Genomic DNA, 20,654 nt, shown 5'->3' with positions numbered 1-20,654 from the left:
GGTCATCGTCCTCGCCGCACCGCGGTCGGTCCCGACCCCCGTTACCGTGTCGCTGCCGCCGCGGGCGGTACTGCTGCCGTGTCCGGTGGCGGCGGTCCTTTGTTACCATCGCCGCCGCCGGGTCCCGCTGCTATCGGACCGCCGCCATCGTTGCCGTCGGTAGCGGTGCGTAGGGGGGTGGGGGCAGCTGGTCACCGTGCAGCCCAGCTAAGGGCTCTGGTTTGTGAGTGAGAGGAGCAGGGAGCCTGGGCTCAGTGGGCTGGAGCTCAGACTGTGGAGCTCAGCGGAGCTGCGGTACCAGGACGGTGTTCCCGCACAGGAAAGTTACAGGTACATTTCTACCACTTCAATGAGTTCAGAAACATTATTTTAAGATCAAAAAACTACAAAATGGGGCTTTTAATCAGAAACCAGTTGAGCCATAACACCAGAAATATTGGTTACAAGCGGTGGAGGACGATGGATTCTCCACCAGGTAAATGTAAACATTGCCCTACTCGAGCTTCGGGCAGGGAACTGGTCATCTTAAACAGCTCGTATACAGCAGCTGGTGTTGAATATGGGTCACAAGTGCCCAAAACTTCAAAGTTGTTTATATATCTTTCTTTCTCGGCCGCTGGCAGATCATTTAAGTCATTACTCGGTTGTTTGTCCACAGAAAGTCCATTGTGCTGCTATTTTGGAATGTTGCTTTTGACCGCCAGGTCCCTGGGAAGTCACGTGACTGAAAGCTATCAATTGACACGCTGTGTGTCAATTGAAACGTCTCCTGACACAGGGAGGGGGGGGCAGAGTGAAAGTCTACTGACCATGAGGTTGTGGGTTCGATTCCTACCTTGGTCAAACATTTGTATGGTGATCAGTCACTGCTTGCACTATTTGCTAATTCTGCAACAGCGTTCAGCTGCTTTCAGCATTCACACGCATTTCCATCAGGAAATGCTACTTTATCTAGTTCAAACTATAAAAATAATTTCCAAGAATGGAAATGCATGTGAATGCTGAAATAAAATTGTTGAAACAATGTTGAATTAACTGAAGAAACTGCTGAGGCAATGTTGAAAAAGGCTAATAAACAGTCACAATAATCAGTTTTCATTTCATAAATGTAAAATAAAGAGCGGCTCCAACAGTTTAAAATGTTTTATTACAGTTTCAGGGCTCAACAACAAAGTCGTGTCAATCACCCTCTTCTCTACCGTCCTTTAAATGCACAAGAGAAAAAAAACAAAAAAAACAATAAAACAGATAGTGAATCACCGATCGATACTGATCAATACTGTCTAACACTGGTTCACAGAGGGTTCATGTCTTTTTATTTTATTTATCATTATTATTATTATTATCAATAACACATTTTTGGTTGTTTCTTTCTACAGGGAGCAGGTGGAGGTTCAGGTGTGGAGGAAGGGGGGCGGGGCTTAGACAGAACCACTTCCTGTTTGTCTGTAGCTCAACCAAATCTGTGTGTGTGTGTGTGTGTGTAGGTGTGTGTGTGTGTGTGTGTGTGTGTGTGTGTGTTACAGGACGGTCTCAGCACAGTGAGCCTGCAGATGTCTGTACAAGTCTCTGTGTGTCTCAGGTGTGAGGGGGCGGGGCCTGTGTTGCTGTTGTTGTTGTTGTTGTCGTTGTCGTCGTCTGGAGTGGAGGTCCGACTCGTTGCTGTCCGACGACGACTCCACCTGGATTCGGACCCGGGGCGGCGGCGGGCGAGGCGGCGGCGGCGGGCGGAGCGCTGCGGTGACGTCACCCGGGGGGAGGAGGAGGAGGCTCGTCTGGGAGGGGACGGGGGAGGGGGGGCAGGAGATCTTCAGGTGCAGAGTGATGCTGAGGAACAGTGGGGGAGGGGGGGAGGGGTTACACTTTAAAGGGATAGTTCAACATTTTGGCAAATTGTGCCCATTGCCCCATAATCCCTATAGTCATAGCAGTAGGTTCGTTACCATTAATTGTCGGTGCAAGCTGTTTTTAGAACGGCGGAGCAGAGCCGTGAGCTGCTCAGAGCTACGCTACGGAGGCTCATTATGGGATTTCTTGGTTTTCCCTCATCAAACTCATCAAATACACAATCCAACAACTCCACAACGCTCTGGTGGACAAGTTGTGACCAAGGGGGCAGTTGTGGGTCTGAGAAGTGAAGTCACTTCCTCGTTCAACAAACTGCAGTCCCCTCTTCTTCCTCTGGGGGCTGGTGTCAGAAAGCAGCATTCTCCATAGACCCCCATGTTAAAATCGCCGACTTGGCCAACATGGCGCTGTTCAGGCCGCCATGTTGGAGTCACAAAAACGACTCCCCAAAACCAATGGGTGACGTCACGGGTGCTACGTCCATATTTTTTACAGTCTATGGTTGTGACCTGCACATTCACCACGCTATGAGATAATAACACAACGTTACCACACAGAGTTGTTTTAGAGGGAAATTCATGTAAAACCGCTGAAGCGCGTTGCCTTCAGGGACAGTTTTTCATAATTTCCCTCTAAAACACGTTGTGTTATTATCTCATAGCGTGGTGAATGTGCAGGTCACAACTTGTCCACCAGAGCGTTGTGGAGTTGTTGTATTGTGTATTTGATGAGTTTGATGAGGGAAACCAAGAAATCCCATAATGAGCCTCCGTAGCGTAGCTCTGAGCAGCTCACGGCTCTGCTCCGCCGTTCTAAAAACAGCTTGCACCGACAAACTGCTATGACTATAGGGATTATGGCAATGGGCCAATTTGACAAAATGTTGAACTATCCCTTTAAGTCTCCATCTCACATATACACACACACTCTCAGGTGTTTTTCTAAAGAAACAACCAAACCAGTGAAGAACCTGCTCTGTTCAAATCAGCGTCATGTTCATCATCACAGACGTAGTGACTTATTTTGTCTGATGGTAAATTTCATTTCCATGAGATGAAGTTTTCCAAGTTCCTTCCAAACTCCGACTTCTTTACAATTTACAACGGTGAGAGCGGAGCGGCTGCGCTGCATCCACATGCAGAACTCGGTTTGCAAAAACCGAGTTATGATAAAAACTTCCAGATCGTGAGCTGTCATGAGTTTTTGATCGTCATCTATTTCAGTTCTGCTCATCGTAGAGTCCCCAAATTTACACATAAGGTGTGTTAAAGTGTCTAGTTTCATAATATTTTTTTAAAAAGCAAAAAACGTAAAATTACGTTTTTGGCACTCAGCGCATGGAAACGAAAAACGAGAAATTACGTGGTTGGCACTCAATGAGTTAATATATGACCAATTATTAACCCCCAGGGGAAATGTTTGAAATATTCACGTCATGAATTGTCATCTATACCAAATGTTTGCGTTTATTTTAATCGTTTTTTGTTTTGTTTCACTTTTCTTTTTTTTTTAATTAAAAATGACACGCTAACATTTAAATTCCTACCAATTCAATGTTACGTTAGTTAAATGGACCAGTATCTGAGCATTCACCTTTATTTTGGCGCCACATCTGCCAATAAGGTTCCAACATCATCTTTTTGGGAATGTGACGGTATTTAGGAATCTTTTTACGATTAATTGATTGTGGCGTTTAATACCACGATTAACTGTGAAAACAAGTAATGGTGACATCCCTATAATAATATTATCAATAATAATGATAAGGATCGGTCTGGACGGTGATTCAGGTGGAGACACGACAGGAAGTTACAGGTGAGAGAAGGAGAGCAGGGCGAGCTAGAGCAGAGGTTTTCAAACAGGAAGTCGCAGTTTTCTTTTTAAAAACAATAAATCTCCAGATCAGGATCCACAAGAACAAACTCTCTGAGACGTTTTCTCAGTTTGACGTCGTCTCAGCGGTTTTTTTTAAAGGGATAGTTCACCCAAAATTCAAATTTCTACTCATTATCTCCTCCCCCTCATGTTGACCAAGGGCTGGGAGAAGTTTCAGAGTCCTCACTGCAAAAACTCTAAATCTTACCAGGAATATTTGTCTTATTTCTAGTCAAAACAAATCTCATTATACCTAAAATAAGTATATTTATACATATACATACATAGTTATACATTAAAAAGCAGCTTGTTTTTAGACACTTTTTACTTTTTTCAAGCAGATTCTCACTAGAAATAAGTAGAAAAATCTGACAGTGGAGCAAGTTTTTCTTTCTTATTACAAGCACAAAAAAAAACTTGCTTTCACTGGCAGATTTTTCTACTTATTTCAAGTGAAAATTTGTTTGAAACAAGTGAAATTATCTAAAAACAAGTTAATTTTTAGGTGATGAGTCTTATTTTAAGTGGAAAGCGTTTAGTTTTGACTAAAATTGAGACATTTTGACAAGAAATAAAACAAATATTCTTGGAAAGATTTTGAGTTTTTGCAGTGCTCCGTGGTTTCTCTGAGTTACAGGGGGTCTCGGCGTAGCACTGCATGTCCATATGACGGTTGAGAACGGAGCTCACTTTTCTTCGTCCAAAAAGACACACCAAAAAACATCCAGATACCTCCATGCTGCTCGTCTGTAATGTCCGTCTTGTATTGAAGCCCCGACATGAGAAATTGTTCTGAAAAAAATTAAATAAGTCTATATTTTAAGCTTGTTTGTAGCGGAAGCTCCCAGTGTCTCAGTTCACTGCTCTTCCTGTGTCACCGGCGGAACAATTTCTCATGTCGGGGCTTCAATACAAGAGGGACATTACAGACGAGCAGCATGGAGGTATTTGGATGTTTTTTGGTGTGTCTTTTTGAACGAAGAAAAGTGAGCTCCATTCACAACCATTATGAACAAATACTGCTTTCTCACAGCCCTTAGTCGACATGAGGGTGAGTAGATAATGAGTAGAAATTGGAATTTTGGGTGAACTATCCCTTTAACAAACTTTTTTAAAAATGTTTTTTTAAACAAAAAACATAAAATAACGACGTCACCACCCGACGGGACGGATTCTGTGGATTAAAGTCGGACTCAACGCTTTGAAAACCTCTGACCTAGAAACTGTACAAGTGATTGAATATTGATCTGTACACAGTCCTCAGTGTTTCTGTACAGGAAGCTCTTCAAAATAAAACGTCTAAGATCATCGTCGTCATATATAAATACAAGTGATGCAGCAAACTGAGCAGAGTGTGTGTGTGTGTGTGTGTGTGTGTGTGTGTGGTCATGTCTGCTCCCAGCCCGTGTGTGTGTCCGGTGCGTGGATCAGGTCGCTGTAGGGAACGTGCAGCTTCAACACACAGTACCTGCGGTCTAGTTCGTTCTGGTCGGACGTGACGGTCGAGTACGGGTTCGTCTCCTGCAGACACACACACACACACACACACAAACACACACACACACACACACACACACACACACACACACACACACAGAGAAACCACATGCACAGAAACACAACAAGTATCCACAGGCGAGTACAAACACAGAAACACACACACACACACACAGATAATAATAAAGATGAACATGAGATTCCTTATTTCTTGCAGCATCGTCATGACATCTTCACGTTAATCGTCATGGTAACAACCGGTTTACATCAGCAACTTTATCATAATTAGCTCAAATCTACTGAAGAGTGTTGCGTTCACTTGAAAAAAAAAAAAAAGCAGTTTTATGGATTTATTTTCTGACTTAATGAGAAACTCCGACCTGGAAGTAACGTACAGTACGTGAGAACGGATTTCAAAATAAAGGCGCTCCATCAGACTGTGAGTGACTCTCTGAGGTGGAGAGTTCTGTAATAACAGGTCTACGGCTGCAACTAACCATTATTATCATTATTGATTAATCTGTTGATTATGTAAACGATTAATCAATTAGATGTTCGGTCAATAAAAGGTTTTAAAAAGTTGAAAAACATCAATCAGTGTTTCTCAAACCACCAGACGACATCGTCCTCAAATGTCTTGTTTTGTCCACAAACCAAAGAGAGACTCAGTTTATTGTCATAAAGGAACAAAGAAACCAGAAATATTCACATTGAAGAAGCTGGAATCAGAGAATTTGGACTTTTTTTCCTTTAAAAAACTACTCAACCTGATTATTAGATTATCAGAATAGTTGACGATTCATTTAATTGAATAATAATAGATTATTGTTCGATTAATCGATTAATTGTTGCGGCTCTAAACAGGTTGTTTCCTCTCAATATTAATCTGAATCTACAGGGAACACAGTGACAATAAGAAACATTAGTGTCGTTGGGCTTTTACTTTGAAAACCTACATCACCTTGCAAACTATGCAATGCAACTATGAATCAATTTTGGAAGACGACCTTTATTTTGAAATCAGTCCTTATACGCTCTTAGTGTCGTATTAACATGAAGCACAGAACAATAATAGATCTAATAGAAACATGATGAAGTGGAGGTTGACTCGACCACAGCGGTTAAACGTTACATGAAGGTTGAAGCTTCTCACCAGATTTTAAAATCTCGTTAAGTCAGAAAAAATATAACTTTTTATATATTTTTTGTGTTTTTTTTTCATGTGAAAGCAACAGGCCGAGGAACAAATCCAAACAAATCCACCTGACACACCAACACCAACACAAACACCAACACTGCTGGGACAGAGGAGCAGCTACTCACAGTCACAGGTCTGGTTTTTTTGGGTGGGGGGAGTTACGTGGGTGGGGTCTGGCTCTGCAGCCTCCATGGGGGTCTTCACCGGAGGGGGGGGCGGAGCTGTGGGGCTGTGGGGGGGGGGGGGGGGGGGGGGGGTGGGGGGGGGGTGACATCATCATGCAGGACAAAAACACGGAGCATAAAGGACGAGGACGCACGTGTTTTATAGTTCTGTTTTCATTTAAAAAAAATAAAAAAAACACTCAGAGAAACGGGGCTTAGTTGTGACATCACAAAGTGACAGGAAGTCCTGACGGCTGGTTTTAAGGCTCAGTTTCTGAATCCAGGCTGTGTGCATTTCTCTGTGGACTGAGGCTTTGATACTTTCACAGTATTAATATAGAACCTAGAGCTGCTTTATAATCACACTACACATGGACATCTACCTTTATACTGTATGGAGCTTTAATACAAACATCTACCTTTATACTGTATGGAGCTTTAATACAAACATCTACCTTTATACTGTATGGAGCTTTAACACAAACATCTACCTTTATACTGTATGGAGCTTTAACACAAACATCTACCTTTATACTGTATGGAGATTTAACACAAACATCTACCTTTATACTGTATGGAGCTTTAATACAAACATCTACCTTTATACTGTATGGAGCTTTAATACAAACATCTACCTTTATACTGTATGGAGCTTTAACACAAACATCTACCTTTATACTGTATGGAGATTTAACACAAACATCTACCTTTATACTGTATGGAGCTTTAATACAAACATCTACCTTTATACTGTATGGAGCTTTAATACAAACATCTACCTTTATACTGTATGGAGCTTTAAAGGGATAGTTCAACATTTTGGCAAATTGGCCCATTGCCATAATCGCTATAGTCATAGCAGTAGGTTCATTACCTTTAATTGTAGGTGTAAGCTATTTTCAGTACGGCGGAGCGCAGCAGCTGGCTGCTCAGAGCTACGCAATGGAGGCTAAGGGAATTTCTTGGTTTCCCTCATTAAACTCATCAAATTCAACATCCCAAAACTCCACAGCGCTTTTGTAGACAAGTTGTGACCTGCACAACCACCACGCTATGAGATAATGACGGAACGATACGAAACGGAGCCGTTTTCGAGGTAAATACAGGGTAAATACGGAGACTGCTTGCTGAAAAACTGTCCCTGAACGCAACGCGCATCAGCGGTTTTGTATGAATTTACCTCGAAAACGGCTCCGTTTCGTATCGTTCCGTCATTATCTCATAGCGTGGTGGTTGTGCAGCTCACAACTTGTCTACAAAAGCGCTGTGGAGTTTTGGGATTTTGTATTTGATGAGTTTAATGAGGGAAACCAAGAAATTCCATTAGCCTCCATAGCGTAGCTCTGAGCAGCCAGCTGCTGCGCTCCGCTGTACTAAAAAATAGCTTACACCTACAATTAAAGGTAACGAACCTACTGCTATGACTATAGCAATTATGGCAATGGGCCAATTTGCCAAAATGTTGAACTATCCCTTTAACACAAACATCTACCTTTATACTGTATGGAGCTTTAACACAAACATCTACCTTTATACTGTATGGAGCTTTAATACAAACATCTACCTTTATACTGTATGGAGCTTTAATACAAACATCTACCTTTATACAGTATGGAGCTTTAATACAAACATCTACCTTTATACTGTATGGAGCTTTAATACAAACATCTACCTTTATACTGTATGGAGCTTTAATACAAACATCTACCTTTATACTGTATGGAGCTTTAATATAAACATCTACCTTTATACTGTATGGAGCTTTAATATAAACATCTACCTTTATACTGTATGGAGCTTTAATACAAACATCTACCTTTATACTGTATGGAGCTTTAACACAAACATCTACCTTTATACTGTATGGAGCTTTAACACAAACATCTACCTTTATACTGTATGGAGCTTTAATACAAACATCTACCTTTATTTTGAAGGCGCTCTAGTAGAAACATCTACCTTTGTTTTGAAGGAGCTCTAGTAGAAACATCTACTTTTAGTTTGAAGGAGCTCTAGTAGAAACATCTACCTTTGTTTTGAAGGAGCTCTAGTAGAAACATCTACCTTTATTTTGAAGGAGCTCTAATAGAAACATCTACCTTTATTTTGAAGGAGCTCTAATACAAACATCTACCTTTATTTTGAAGGCGCTCTAGTAGAAACATCTACCTTTGTTTTGAAGGAGCTCTAGTAGAAACATCTACCTTTATTTTGAAGGAGCTCTAATACAAACATCTACCTTTATTTTGAAGGCGCTCTAGTAGAAACATCTACCTTTGTTTTGAAGGAGCTCTAGTAGAAACATCTACCTTTATTTTGAAGGAGCTCTAATACAAATATCTACCTTTATTTTGAAGGCGCTCTAGTAGAAACATCTACCTTTATTTTGAAGGAGCTCTAGTAGAAACATCCACCCTTATTCTGAAGGAGCTCTAGTAGAAACATCTACCTTTATTTTGAAGGAGCTCTAGTAGAAACATCTGCCTTTATTTTGCAGGAGCTCTAGTAGAAACATCTACCTTTATTTTGAAGGAGCTCTAATAGAAACATCTACCTTTGTTTTGAAGGAGCTCTAATAGAAACATCTACCTTTATTTTGAAGGAACTCTAATACAAATATCTACCTTTATTTTGAAGGAGCTTTAACAAAAACATCTACCTTTATTTTGAAGGAGCTCTAGTAGAAACATCTACCTTTATTTTGAAGGAGTTCTAGTAGAAACATCTACCTTTGTTTTGAAGGAGTTCTAGTAGAAACATCTACCTTTGTTTTGAAGGAGTTCTAGTAGAAACATCTACTTTTAGTTTGAAGGAGCTCTAGTAGAAATATCTACCTTTGTTTTGAAGGAGCTCTAGTAGAAACATCTACCTTTATTTTGAAGGAGCTCTAATACAAATATCTACCTTTATTTTGAAGGAACTCTAATACAAATATCTACCTTTATTTTGAAGGAGCTCTAATAGAAACATCTACCTTTATTTTGAAGGAACTCTAATACAAATATCTACCTTTATTTTGAAGGAGCTCTAATAGAAACATCTACCTTTATTTTGAAGGCGCTCTAGTAGAAACATCTACCTTTATTTTGAAGGAGTTCTAATACAAACATCTACCTTTATTTTGAAGGAGCTTTAACACAAACATCTACCTTTATTTTGAAGGAGCTCTGTTCAGGGTTTCATGACAGTAACAGAGATATAAAACATCTCCATCTTCGTCCTTTAATCTGAAACACTGTTACTTCAGGACGTAAAACAGGCAGGAAGACGCTAGCAGAGTTTGTAAAGGAGGAGGAGGAGGAGGAGGAGGAGGAGGAAGAGGAGGAGGAAGAGGAGGAGGAGGAGGAAGAGGAGGAGGAGGAGGAAGAGGAGGAGGAGGAGGAGGAGGAGGAGGAAGAGGAGGAGGAGGAGGAAGAGGAAGAGTGTAGTAAGTGTTATACAGTGCCTTTTCAGCAGCACTGTGGGACAAAGAGGAGAAACGTCGAGTATTAGTCAGAGAACAAACAGGACACGGCCGATGGACCGACACACAGCGCCGTGACGTCACAGACCGAGACTGCGTTCTGATTGGCTCACCTCCTCATCGCTCTCCGTCTCGGCCGCCGCCGCCGCGGTCTTCTTCTCCTTGATCTTCTTCTTGTCGTCCTCCTTCTTCTTCTTGTCCTTGTCGGGCAGGATGTCGTCCAGCCAGGCCAGGTCGTGTTGGGAGAACATCAGGTCTAGAAGCTTCCTGACCACCATCAGACCCAGGATCTGAGAAAAAATCGATTAACATAAGTATCACGATATTTTATTTGACGATTTTTAAATTGATTTTGTTTTTTTTAATATTGTGCAATGTGCATTTGTTCGCCTTTTTTACATACAGAGAGTCCAGGTTTTGAAAAGGGTTTAAGTTCACTTTATAATGGAGTATGTTCATTTATAGGCTCCTACAGTGTTTGTGTGTAGATAAATGTTAAAGGGATACGGTAACATTTTTTATTTTTTCGTGTCTTGCCTCACTCCCGAGTCCATGACCAGCAGATAGACACCATCCTTTCGACTGTGCGTGCAGTAACAAGGGAGATATCCGTATCGCCGTAATTAGCTTAGCTCAAACACTGGAAGTGTATGGGTAGTGTTAGCCTGCCTCCACCTAAAGTCGCTAATTAGCTTAGCTCAAACACTGGAAGTGTATGGGTAGTGTTAGCCTGCCTCCACCTAAAGTCGCTAATTAGCTTAGCTCAAACACTGGAAGTGTATGGGTAGTGTTAGCCTGCCTCCACCTAAAGTCATCAGAGAAACTCTTCAGCAACTCTAAACAGAAACCGGCGGGCCGATCTTTGTCTCAGAGCTGACAAAACTCTCCGGTAAGGCATCTTGAGCGGTCAAATGCCGCTAACGGGACGAGATCGGTCAAAACGGAGGGTTCAAGCAAAGACGGTTTATTTTGGTTCAAGCTAGCTACATCGAGGGTAGGTTAGCTTCCTGTTTCAAAGTAAAAGCACAGATTCTATCGTCATGGTTTTCTGTATGTAAAGGGCAACGGGTGTTTTATTTTGTGAAAGTAACCGGAAGTGCGTTGGTCACAACGGCTAGCTTGAGTAGCGCCGAATTCGTCCGAACAAAATAGTAAACAGCTGGTATTTAGACAAATTAACGTCACGCTGCTGATCTAAACGGCTACTTTCTCACCTAAACATGTTTGAAATGTGGATAAAGTGATATATTTACAGAGTTTAGAGCTAAAATGAAATCAGCTTCTGACTGCTGATTTCGGCTCGGGTAGGAGGCAGGCTAACACTACCCATACACTTCCAGTGTTTGAACTAAGCTAATTAGTGACTTTAGGTGGAGGCAGGCTAACACTACCCATACACTTCCAGTGTTTGAGCTAAGCTAATTAGTGACTTTAGGTAGGAGGCAGGCTAACACTACCTATACACTTCCAGTGTTTGAGCTAAGCTAATTAGTGACTTTAGGTGGAGGCAGGCTAACACTACCCATACACTTCCAGTGTTTGAGCTAAGCTAATTACGGCGATACGGCTCTATCTCCCTTGTTACTGCACGCACAGTCGAAAGGATGGTGTCTATCTGCTGGTCATGGACTCGGGAGTGAGGCAAGACACAAAAATTTTTTTGGCGTATCCCTTTAAGTTCACTTTATAATGGAGTATGTTAATTTATAGGCTCCTACAGTGTTTGTGTGCAGATAAATGTTAAAATGTAGCAGTTTATCTAGGTTTCAGAAGCCTATTTTTTCTATACTCTTTTATTTTTGCCTCTTTTATGCAGTCCAGGCTTTTCAAAAGAGAGTAAACATATATATTGCTGCTGAATAAATCTTAAAAACTGACTTACATGTGATGTGTATTTATTTTTTGGGGAAATATGGTTCCTGGAATAGTCTGTAGAGAATCATAATCATTTAACTGTTTCACTGGTGTTAAAAATGCTGCAGACTAAAAATTTGTATTACTACTATTGTAGAATCGCTATTTAAATCGAATCGGCATCCAAAAATATTGCAGAAGAATGGAATCGGGAGAAAAGCGTATCGTCCCAGCCCTAATAATGATGATGATGATGATGATGGTCTGTTGCTCGTCTCACCATGACGGGGAAGATGATGGCGAGGAACGTGGACTTGAGGATCCAGAGGACGGCGAGACAGACCATCTGGACCAGCGTGAAGAGGTGGACTCGTCTCAGAGGGACGTGACGCAGGAAGGAGAAGTCCGGCTGGTGTTTGGCCGGCATCAGGTACAACTTGATCCGCTCCCAGAACTGACACACACACACACAAACACACACACACACATCAATGAGAGATAATGGCAATAGTTAATCAATCCTTTAGATATTCATTCCTGCAGCCTGGTTCCAGTTTGTTACTGTAGAGAAATCCTGCTTCTCTGTGTTTTATAAAAGAGTTAATGAAGTGATGGATTAGATTGTAAATAAAAACACGCACTTCTCCTGTTTTATTCTTAATATTTTATTAATAACACCATGTTTCTCCTTCTGCCACAGTAAAAAGGGACGATAGTCTCATAAACTATTCCTTTTTTGTTTGTTTTTTTCATTGAATGACTATTTGATTATCCCAAAATCATTGCCCATCCCTAAAACATAAATACGATAAACGCTGCACTGCAAAAAACTCAAAATCTTTAGAATATTTGTCCTATTTCTAGTCAAAACAAATCTCATTCTACTTAAAATAAGACTCATCACATTTAAAAAGTAGCTTATTTTTAGACACTTTTTAACTTCTTTCAAGCAGATTTTCTAGATTTTTTAGAAAAATCTGATAGTGGAGCAAGTTTTTCTTCCTTATTACACTACAAGCACAAAAAACTTGCTTTCACTGGCAGATTTTTCTACTTATTTCAATTGAAAATTAGTTTGAAACAAGTGAAAATGATCTAAAAACAAGTCAATTTTTAGGTGCTTTTTTTAAGTGGAAAGAGATTAGTTTTGGCTAGAAATTAGACATTTTGACAAGAAATAAGACAAATATTCTTGGAAAGATTTTGAGTTTTTGCAGTGTATTTTTTATTTTTATTTTTTTACAGCAGCAGGTTGATTGATGTTTTTTTTTTAATCATCTTGTGCCACAGATACCTGGATGCCGCTGAGCGAGGCCACGCCCATGTAGAGGAAGACTCCGTACAGCACCGGCATGGGGATGTACTGCAGAGGTCAGAGGTCAAAATGAGGTCAGAGGGTAAAGGGTTAAATTAAAGACGACGATGATGATGACGTCACAGAAACATTCAACCTGTGTGTGTGGACGCACCTGCAGGATGGGGGCGAGGAAGATGGAGAGTCCAGTCAGGACGAAGACCAGGATCCCTGTCAGCCTCTGCTCCCTGCACACACACACACACACACACACACACACACACACACACACACACACACATTTACAGTTTAACCCTCTCAGGTCGGTGTTGTTTTACTCTTTCACGTCTGTCTCCAGAACGCCGGATGAGAGCGACGTGATTCTTTTTTTATTGAAAGCTGGACACCTCGGTCTTTACAAAGAGTCGCCTGGTGAGTCTGTAGCTCACACAGAAGAGGAGCCGTCCTGCCTCAAACATCCCCGTCCATTTACATCCAGATGGTTGCTGTTGACATCTACACCTGCTTGGACACTTTGCATCTGCACTTTACACTTTCATGCTGTTTATTCATTGATTTATTACTTTTTAATCCTATTTTAGCTTCTTTTAATCTGCCCACCATGACGTGTTCTCTGTTGTCGTCCGTCTGTGTATTGTACAGTGTGTTTGAATGTCTCTGTGTGTGTGTGTGTGCATCTTCCTGGCTGCAAACCTGTTTTCCCTGTTGGGGACGTTAAAGATACTTTGACTGTTGCCTTGTATGACTGCGATTATCGGAAAATCAGCCGTAAATGCAACAAATAATAAATAAGATAAGATAAATAAGATTTATACCATTTATGCATTTTACACAAGCTAAGACCAAGACATGAGCCTCATTCATATGGAAGGAGAAAGTTTGTTCGCTGTAGGAAACAAGATAGAAAAACCTGTACAGCCAATGGAAATTGGACAAGTGTGGTATTATTGTAAATAATGTAAATAATATATTTTCTTTTTTATATATATTTTTTAGTGAAAATAGTGAAAATATACGCACATCCCTTGCTTGGGGTGCTGGGCCAAATGGACAGTAGAAAATAGAAAAAACAGCCCGCACAACCTCGTTTTTGCTCCAGAATATTTTACTGACACAACGTTTCGGGCTCTCAGCCCTTCATCAGGTCATCATCATAATGTGTTTCACCCGTGTAACATCTATATGTAGACGCCCCCTGGTGACGTCATGTGACGTGGCGTCATTCACAAAAAAAAATAATCACACACAACATGGCAACATAGTAGCCTGTGTGAGGACAACTGACCAATGGGGAAACATTTGACATTCATACATCATACATTATATCTGAAACGTCCAAGAATGACATCAGGTTAAAAAAATATACATCTACATATCTTGTCCCTCACATGCATCACAAAAAATGACTAATAGGGAACTCTTCATTCATGCCTCTAGGAGACATCGTGCCCAAAGTAAATATCCAAAAGGATTCTCGTTGCAACAACAGTCTATTCGTATCACCTCCTCGTCTTGGTCGTTTAACATGTTCGATTCCCTGATACGTGAGGGATGCCACGTTGTGTTTTGCCTGCAGGAAGTGCATCGCTACTGGACTCTTTGGGTCCTGATTTCTTATGCTGCATCTATGCTCTGCAATGCGTGTCTTTAGTGCTCGATTCGTTTTCCCCACGTATCCTAAACCACACGGACATTTAAGTAAATATATAACATTGGTGGTGGTGCACGTAATAATGCTTTTGATATCAAAACGCTTCCCTGTAAGGGGATGCGTGAACGTGTGTGGCTCTTACTGGTGAAATTACATTGCGCACAATTGGCACATCTGTAATTGCCACCTGGGACCTGTGTGAACAAAGTGTCCGGTCTCTGAGGGAGGAGGTCTGATTTTACTACAATTTGCCTGATGTTGGGGGGACGTTTGTATACAATTCTGGGTGTGTCCTTAAATGTTATGGACAGCTTAGGATCACCGCTCAGGATATGCCAGTGTTTTTTTACAACTTGTTCGAATTCCCTTCCCAAATTAGAATATTGTAGAATGCATAACGGGCTGTTGTTGGAAGACTTATTCCCTGTGGCCTGTAGACACTGGTCCTGTGTTACATCAGTGAATTTGTCCCGTGCTTGTCTTAACCAGTCTTGTGGGTAGCGTCTTTCCTTGAAACGCATATCCAAAAGATCTGCTTGATGTACATAGTCAACATCTTCACTACATAATCTACGGATGCGGTTATACTGGCTGATGGGGAGGCTCCGTTTTAAAGAAAGTGGATGAAAACTATCCGCTCTTAAGAGAGAATTTCTATCAGTGGGTTTTTTATATACCGTTGTTTTGAAACCTTTTTCTTCTCTTATAATCTATAAAATTGTAGTAAAATCAGACCTCCTCCCTCAGAGACCGGACACTTTGTTCACACAGGTCCCAGGTGGCAATTACAGATGTGCCAATTGTGCGCAATGTAATTTCACCAGTAAGAGCCACACGTTCACGCATCCCCTTACAGGGAAGCGTTTTGATATCAAAAGCATTATTACGTGCACCACCACCAATGTTATATATTTACTTAAATGTCCGTGTGGTTTAGGATACGTGGGGAAAACGAATCGAGCACTAAAGACACGCATTGCAGAGCATAGATGCAGCATAAGAAATCAGGACCCAAAGAGTCCAGTAGCGATGCACTTCCTGCAGGCAAAACACAACGTGGCATCCCTCACGTATCAGGGAATCGAACATGTTAAACGACCAAGACGAGGAGGTGATACGAATAGACTGTTGTTGCAACGAGAATCCTTTTGGATATTTACTTTGGGCACGATGTCTCCTAGAGGCATGAATGAAGAGTTCCCTATTAGTCATTTTTTGTGATGCATGTGAGGGACAAGATATGTAGATGTATATTTTTTTAACCTGATGTCATTCTTGGACGTTTCAGATATAATGTATGATGTATGAATGTCAAATGTTTCCCCATTGGTCAGTTGTCCTCACACAGGCTACTATGTTGCCATGTTGTGTGTGATTATTTTTTTTTGTGAATGACGCCACGTCACATGACGTCACCAGGGGGCGTCTACATATAGATGTTACACGGGTGAAACACATTATGATGATGACCTGATGAAGGGCTGAGAGCCCGAAACGTTGTGTCAGTAAAATATTCTGGAGCAAAAACGAGGTTGTGCGGGCTGTTTTTTCTATTTTCTTATATATATTTTTTTAAATATATTTTCTATCATAGTTAGAGCCCTTATTCTTTTTGCCCTGATTCACAAGACCTCACAGAACAGTTATGTAGAGTCTAAAAACAAGTTTATAATAATAATTTTCTGTGTGTTTCCAACAAATATGTGAAATTTATTTTCTGTTTTTTTTTTATTTCCCTTCCTTTTTCTGATCAAATATCTTTTTCTACATCCATATGACGCCACTACAGGATGAATATTTTATGAAATAAAGGACGTCAGTAACTTGATTGTTCATCACAGGGCTGAAGTTTAACAAGGATTAATACTAGGGTTGCATGGGAATTATGGGAATTTATGGGAAATTATGGGAATAATGGGAATTTATGGGAATTAACTGGAAATTGGGGGTAATTTAAACAAACTGTATCATATCCAAACATACTGTAAATATTTTGTTTTGTCATAAGCAGACATCCATGCAAAATAATACAATTAAAAAACATGACATTTCAATAGATTTATCATGAATATTGAGTAAAATATTACTCATATACGTGTGTGTGTGTGTGTGTGTGAGCGTCCGACCTGACTCCCAGGAACTGCGGCTGCTCTCCCGGAGCGCTGGACTCGCTCTCCATCTTCAGGGAGTCGATGTGGGCGATGGAGATGACGGTGGCGGCCACGTACCAGGGCAGACCCATGAAGGAGCAGACGGCCATGAGCACGCCCACCCAGAACAGGTCCAGGTGGTAGCCACAGCCCTTCTGCACGCGCACACACACACACACACACACACACAGGCACACGCACACACACATACAAATAATGTAAATAAAACAGTAAAAGACACGTTTCTCTTCTTATTTTAACCATTAAACTCATCGTCACTTCATCTTTACTGTGTTTAAGTTGAAGTTAATTCCCTGTGCTTCTTTATTTTCAATCTGCCTCTTTAAGTTAGATTTTTTTGTTTGTTTGTTTATTGATTTTCAATGTAGAGAAAAATGAAAAATAATATAAAAGAAAGAAAAAAGAGAGAAATAAAATACGTAGAGGAAAAAGGGAAGAAAAAAGAGAGGAAAGAAACAATATTTCATGGTCATAAAATTAGTATCTACTATAGACAGAATATAAGAGCAGAAGAAAAAATATTAAGTTAGATTTTAATTATGAAATAATACATGTTCTTTACAAAGATATGGGTATACTGTTACAGTGAGGAACCCATATATACAATATGAATCCAATTTATATTATTCATGTAATATTTTTTATTCTTTCTTTTATCTTATTTAGTTTTATTCTATTCTTTTATTCTTATTATAGTCTCTGTCTTGTTATCGTGTCCCTATAAGCAGCACTACGTTGTATTGAAAACTTGCAGATGGAAATTAGCTCTTGAGAACAAATTAATATCTTTTGTAGCCTATATTCATGAATATGCAGAGTCCCATTACAAAAAAACTAATAAATGAATGAAATGAAAATGAGAAAGCAGCAGATATGAAGAACATGATTCTGTATGTATGATGTAGAATGAAACTGAAATAAGTTAAAATAATAATAATAATTCATGTTCCTCTCCTCATCGGTCTGTGTTTACTTCCTGTGGAGATAAATGTGTGTGAGTGTGTGAGTGTGTGGCGGTCGCCGACCTTCAGCTTGTTCTCCTTCCTGTTGACGATGACGGCGCTGATCTGCTGGTCCATGAAGATGAGGATGGTGACGAGGAGCGCCGGCACGAAGCTGGCGATGTACCACCACCACGGGTTCTTACCGAACGGCATCACCAGCCAGCCGCGGTCGGCACGCGTCGGCTGACAGACAGACAGACAGACAGGGGAGAGGGTGAACGGGTCAGAGGGTGAACAGGTGAGAGGGTGAACAGGTGAGAGGGTGAACAGGGGAGAGGGTGAACAGGTGAGAGGGTGAACAGGGGAGAGGGTGAACAGGTGAGAGGGTGAGAGGGTGAGAGGGTGAACAGGTCATAAAGGTGAATAGGTCATAAAGGTCATTTAAACAACTGATCAAACATCTTCACATCTATATTAACGACCAAGCAGCTAAAACGGAGCAGCATGCAGGGAAGGGAGAAGAACTCAGGTTATTTAACAAAATAAAAGTCTCAATAAAACAATGTCAACATAGTTTACAAAGGAGACTTCAACTTATTGTGTGACCAATATATATAGTATATGTGGACATGTATTGACATTATGATGTGTAAATTCTACGTGCCTTTACTTACCTAGGGAGCTGTCTTGTATTGTCTGTGTATTTTTGTGCTGTGTATCTGTTTGTATTTTTTTGTTGTTGTGTGTTTTATGTTGTATTTGAACATGGATTGTATTTATAGGACATAAATTGCATTGATACACTGTAAATATGTTGTATGGACCCCAGGAAGAATAGCTTTGGCATTGCCATAGCTAATGGGGATCCAAATAAATCAATCAATCAATCAATCAAGCAACACATTTAAAATAGTAAATTAAAGTACTTCCTGTTGTTTCAGAGTCACATAAAAAGAACTTCCTATACTTAAAATATCACAGTTACTTACTCTGGTTACAGTACGGTGTCATATTAAACTCTTTCCTGTATAAAATATTAATATTTATGAATAAATATATAAATTAAATATTATTGCTTCGTATTGTTGTAAAGTAAATGTACTTCCTATACTAACAATGTCACATCCTGCATTTACACTATCAAAATAAAAGCACTTCCTGTGGTTACATTTCTGGCTTTTACTGCTGTTATGATTTGATATCGTCTGATTTCACCTCTTTGGTTATTTTTTATTAAACCATGTGAAGAGTTCCCAAGTCATAAATGTTGGAAACCACTGATTTAATGTCTGATATTTCATTATTTCATCATATTTCTAAATGTAAAATCTTATTAATCTGAAAAGTAAACAGTCAGATAAATGTAAACACAGTGTCGACATCACATGCACATCGAACACAAACCTACTGTTACACATGCAGACAAGAAGAAGTGAGGGTGTGTTCACATGTTGGTGATCGGGTTTAAATGTGTTAACAAATAAAAATCAAATACCTTGAACTCGGTTGGAACGATTAGTTTGGGCGTGTCTAGACCGATCAACATGTCCAGACCCACAAAGGACATGATGGACATGAAGATGGAAAAATCACTGATCAGCTTCCTCAGCTGCACACACACACACACACACACACACACACACAGACACACACACACACACACACACGAAGACACAGGTGGACAAACACAGATGTGGAGTGGGCGATTTACATGAAGAAACAAAGACAAGAGAAGAAGGAGAATAGAAGATAAACTGATGAATGAAACACAGAAAAACTAATGAAATATAAAAACTACGGCTGTTTTCGAAACTGCATACTACCGTACTGCCTACTACATACTAGGGGTGGGAGAAAAAATCGATTCACATAAATATTGCGATATCTTTTTTGACAATTTTTAAATCGATTTTTTTTCCCGAAAATCGATTAAAAAAAAAAATTGAAAACATTTTTTTGGGGGAAAATGTTTTTAAATATTTTTACATACAGAGAGTTCAGGTTTTGAAAAGGGTTTAAGTTCACTTTATAATGGAGTATGTTAATTTCTAGGCTCCTACAGTATTTGTGTGCAGATAAATGTTAAAAATGCTAAAGACTAAAAATCGAGAGAATCGGCAATATCGTAGAATCGCAATTTAAATCGAATCACCATCCAAAAAATCGTAGAAGAATCGAATCGGGAGAAAAGCATATCGTCCCAGCCCTACTACATACTGCGTTAGTATGTACTGTATACACACCGAGATACACTACCCTTCCGTCTTTAGTTACGGTTAGACGTCAGGGGAGCATTGCATTGTGGGATACAGTACGCAATGTAGACTGGTCAGATGCAAACTGGAGATTATTTCCCGAACTTTTCACATACTGCAGATTTTGCTTTTGTTTGCATACTGCATACTACTGCATTTTGGCCAAATCAGTACGTACTAGCAGTATAGTATGCGGTTTCGAATACAGCCTTCGTCCATGCAGCGAGGTCAGAGGTCAGAGGTCAGGGGTCAGGGGTCAGAGGTCAGGGGTCAGAGGTCAGAGGTCAGGGGTCAGACCTTGATCTCCGTGGGAACGTGCAGCTTGGGCGTGTCCAGCTCCAGCAGCCGGTCCAGGCCACAGAAGAGCAGGATGGAGATGATGATGGAGAAGTCACTGACGAGGGAACGGAGCTGGAGGA

The 20,654-nt window shown here is 40.4% G+C and overlaps 1 protein-coding gene across 1 annotated transcript; it reads right to left on the bottom strand.

Annotated features, from left to right (window-relative positions):
- Nucleotides 1-753: 753 nt before the first annotated feature.
- Nucleotides 754-20,654, bottom strand: LOC146976799 (electrogenic sodium bicarbonate cotransporter 4-like). Its single transcript, XM_085794290.1, has 10 exons — nt 20,533-20,654; nt 18,062-18,223; nt 16,992-17,170; nt 13,369-13,441; nt 13,194-13,262; nt 12,180-12,353; nt 10,159-10,335; nt 5,192-5,244; nt 1,657-1,827; nt 754-769 (listed from the first exon to the last, which is right to left on the bottom strand). The coding sequence occupies exons 2-10, from the start codon at nt 18,191-18,193 to the stop codon at nt 754-756; spliced, it is 1,044 nt and encodes a 347-aa protein (XP_085650416.1). The 5' UTR covers nt 18,194-18,223; nt 20,533-20,654.

The sequence above is a fragment of the Trachurus japonicus genome, chromosome 12, assembly GCF_045865225.1.
Source record: "Trachurus japonicus isolate A0001 chromosome 12, Traja_1.0".
Lineage (NCBI taxonomy): Eukaryota > Metazoa > Chordata > Actinopteri > Carangiformes > Carangidae > Trachurus > Trachurus japonicus.
Note: the sequence above shows the minus strand (reverse complement) of the source record. Positions and strands in the feature narration are given on the sequence as shown.

Excerpts from the sequence above, each read along its gene's own strand:
- LOC146976799 (XM_085794290.1), bottom strand. The coding sequence starts at position 18,193 with ATGCCGTTCGGTAAGAACCCGTGGTGGTGGTACATCGCCAGCTTCGTG. Across the intron at positions 12,354-13,193 it reads CCTCGCTCAGCGGCATCCAG|TTCTGGGAGCGGATCAAGTT; the intron begins GTATCTGTGGCA and ends TGTGTGTGTCAG. Across the intron at positions 5,245-10,158 it reads AGACGGAGAGCGATGAGGAG|GAGACGAACCCGTACTCGAC; the intron begins GTGAGCCAATCA and ends GTGTGTCTGCAG.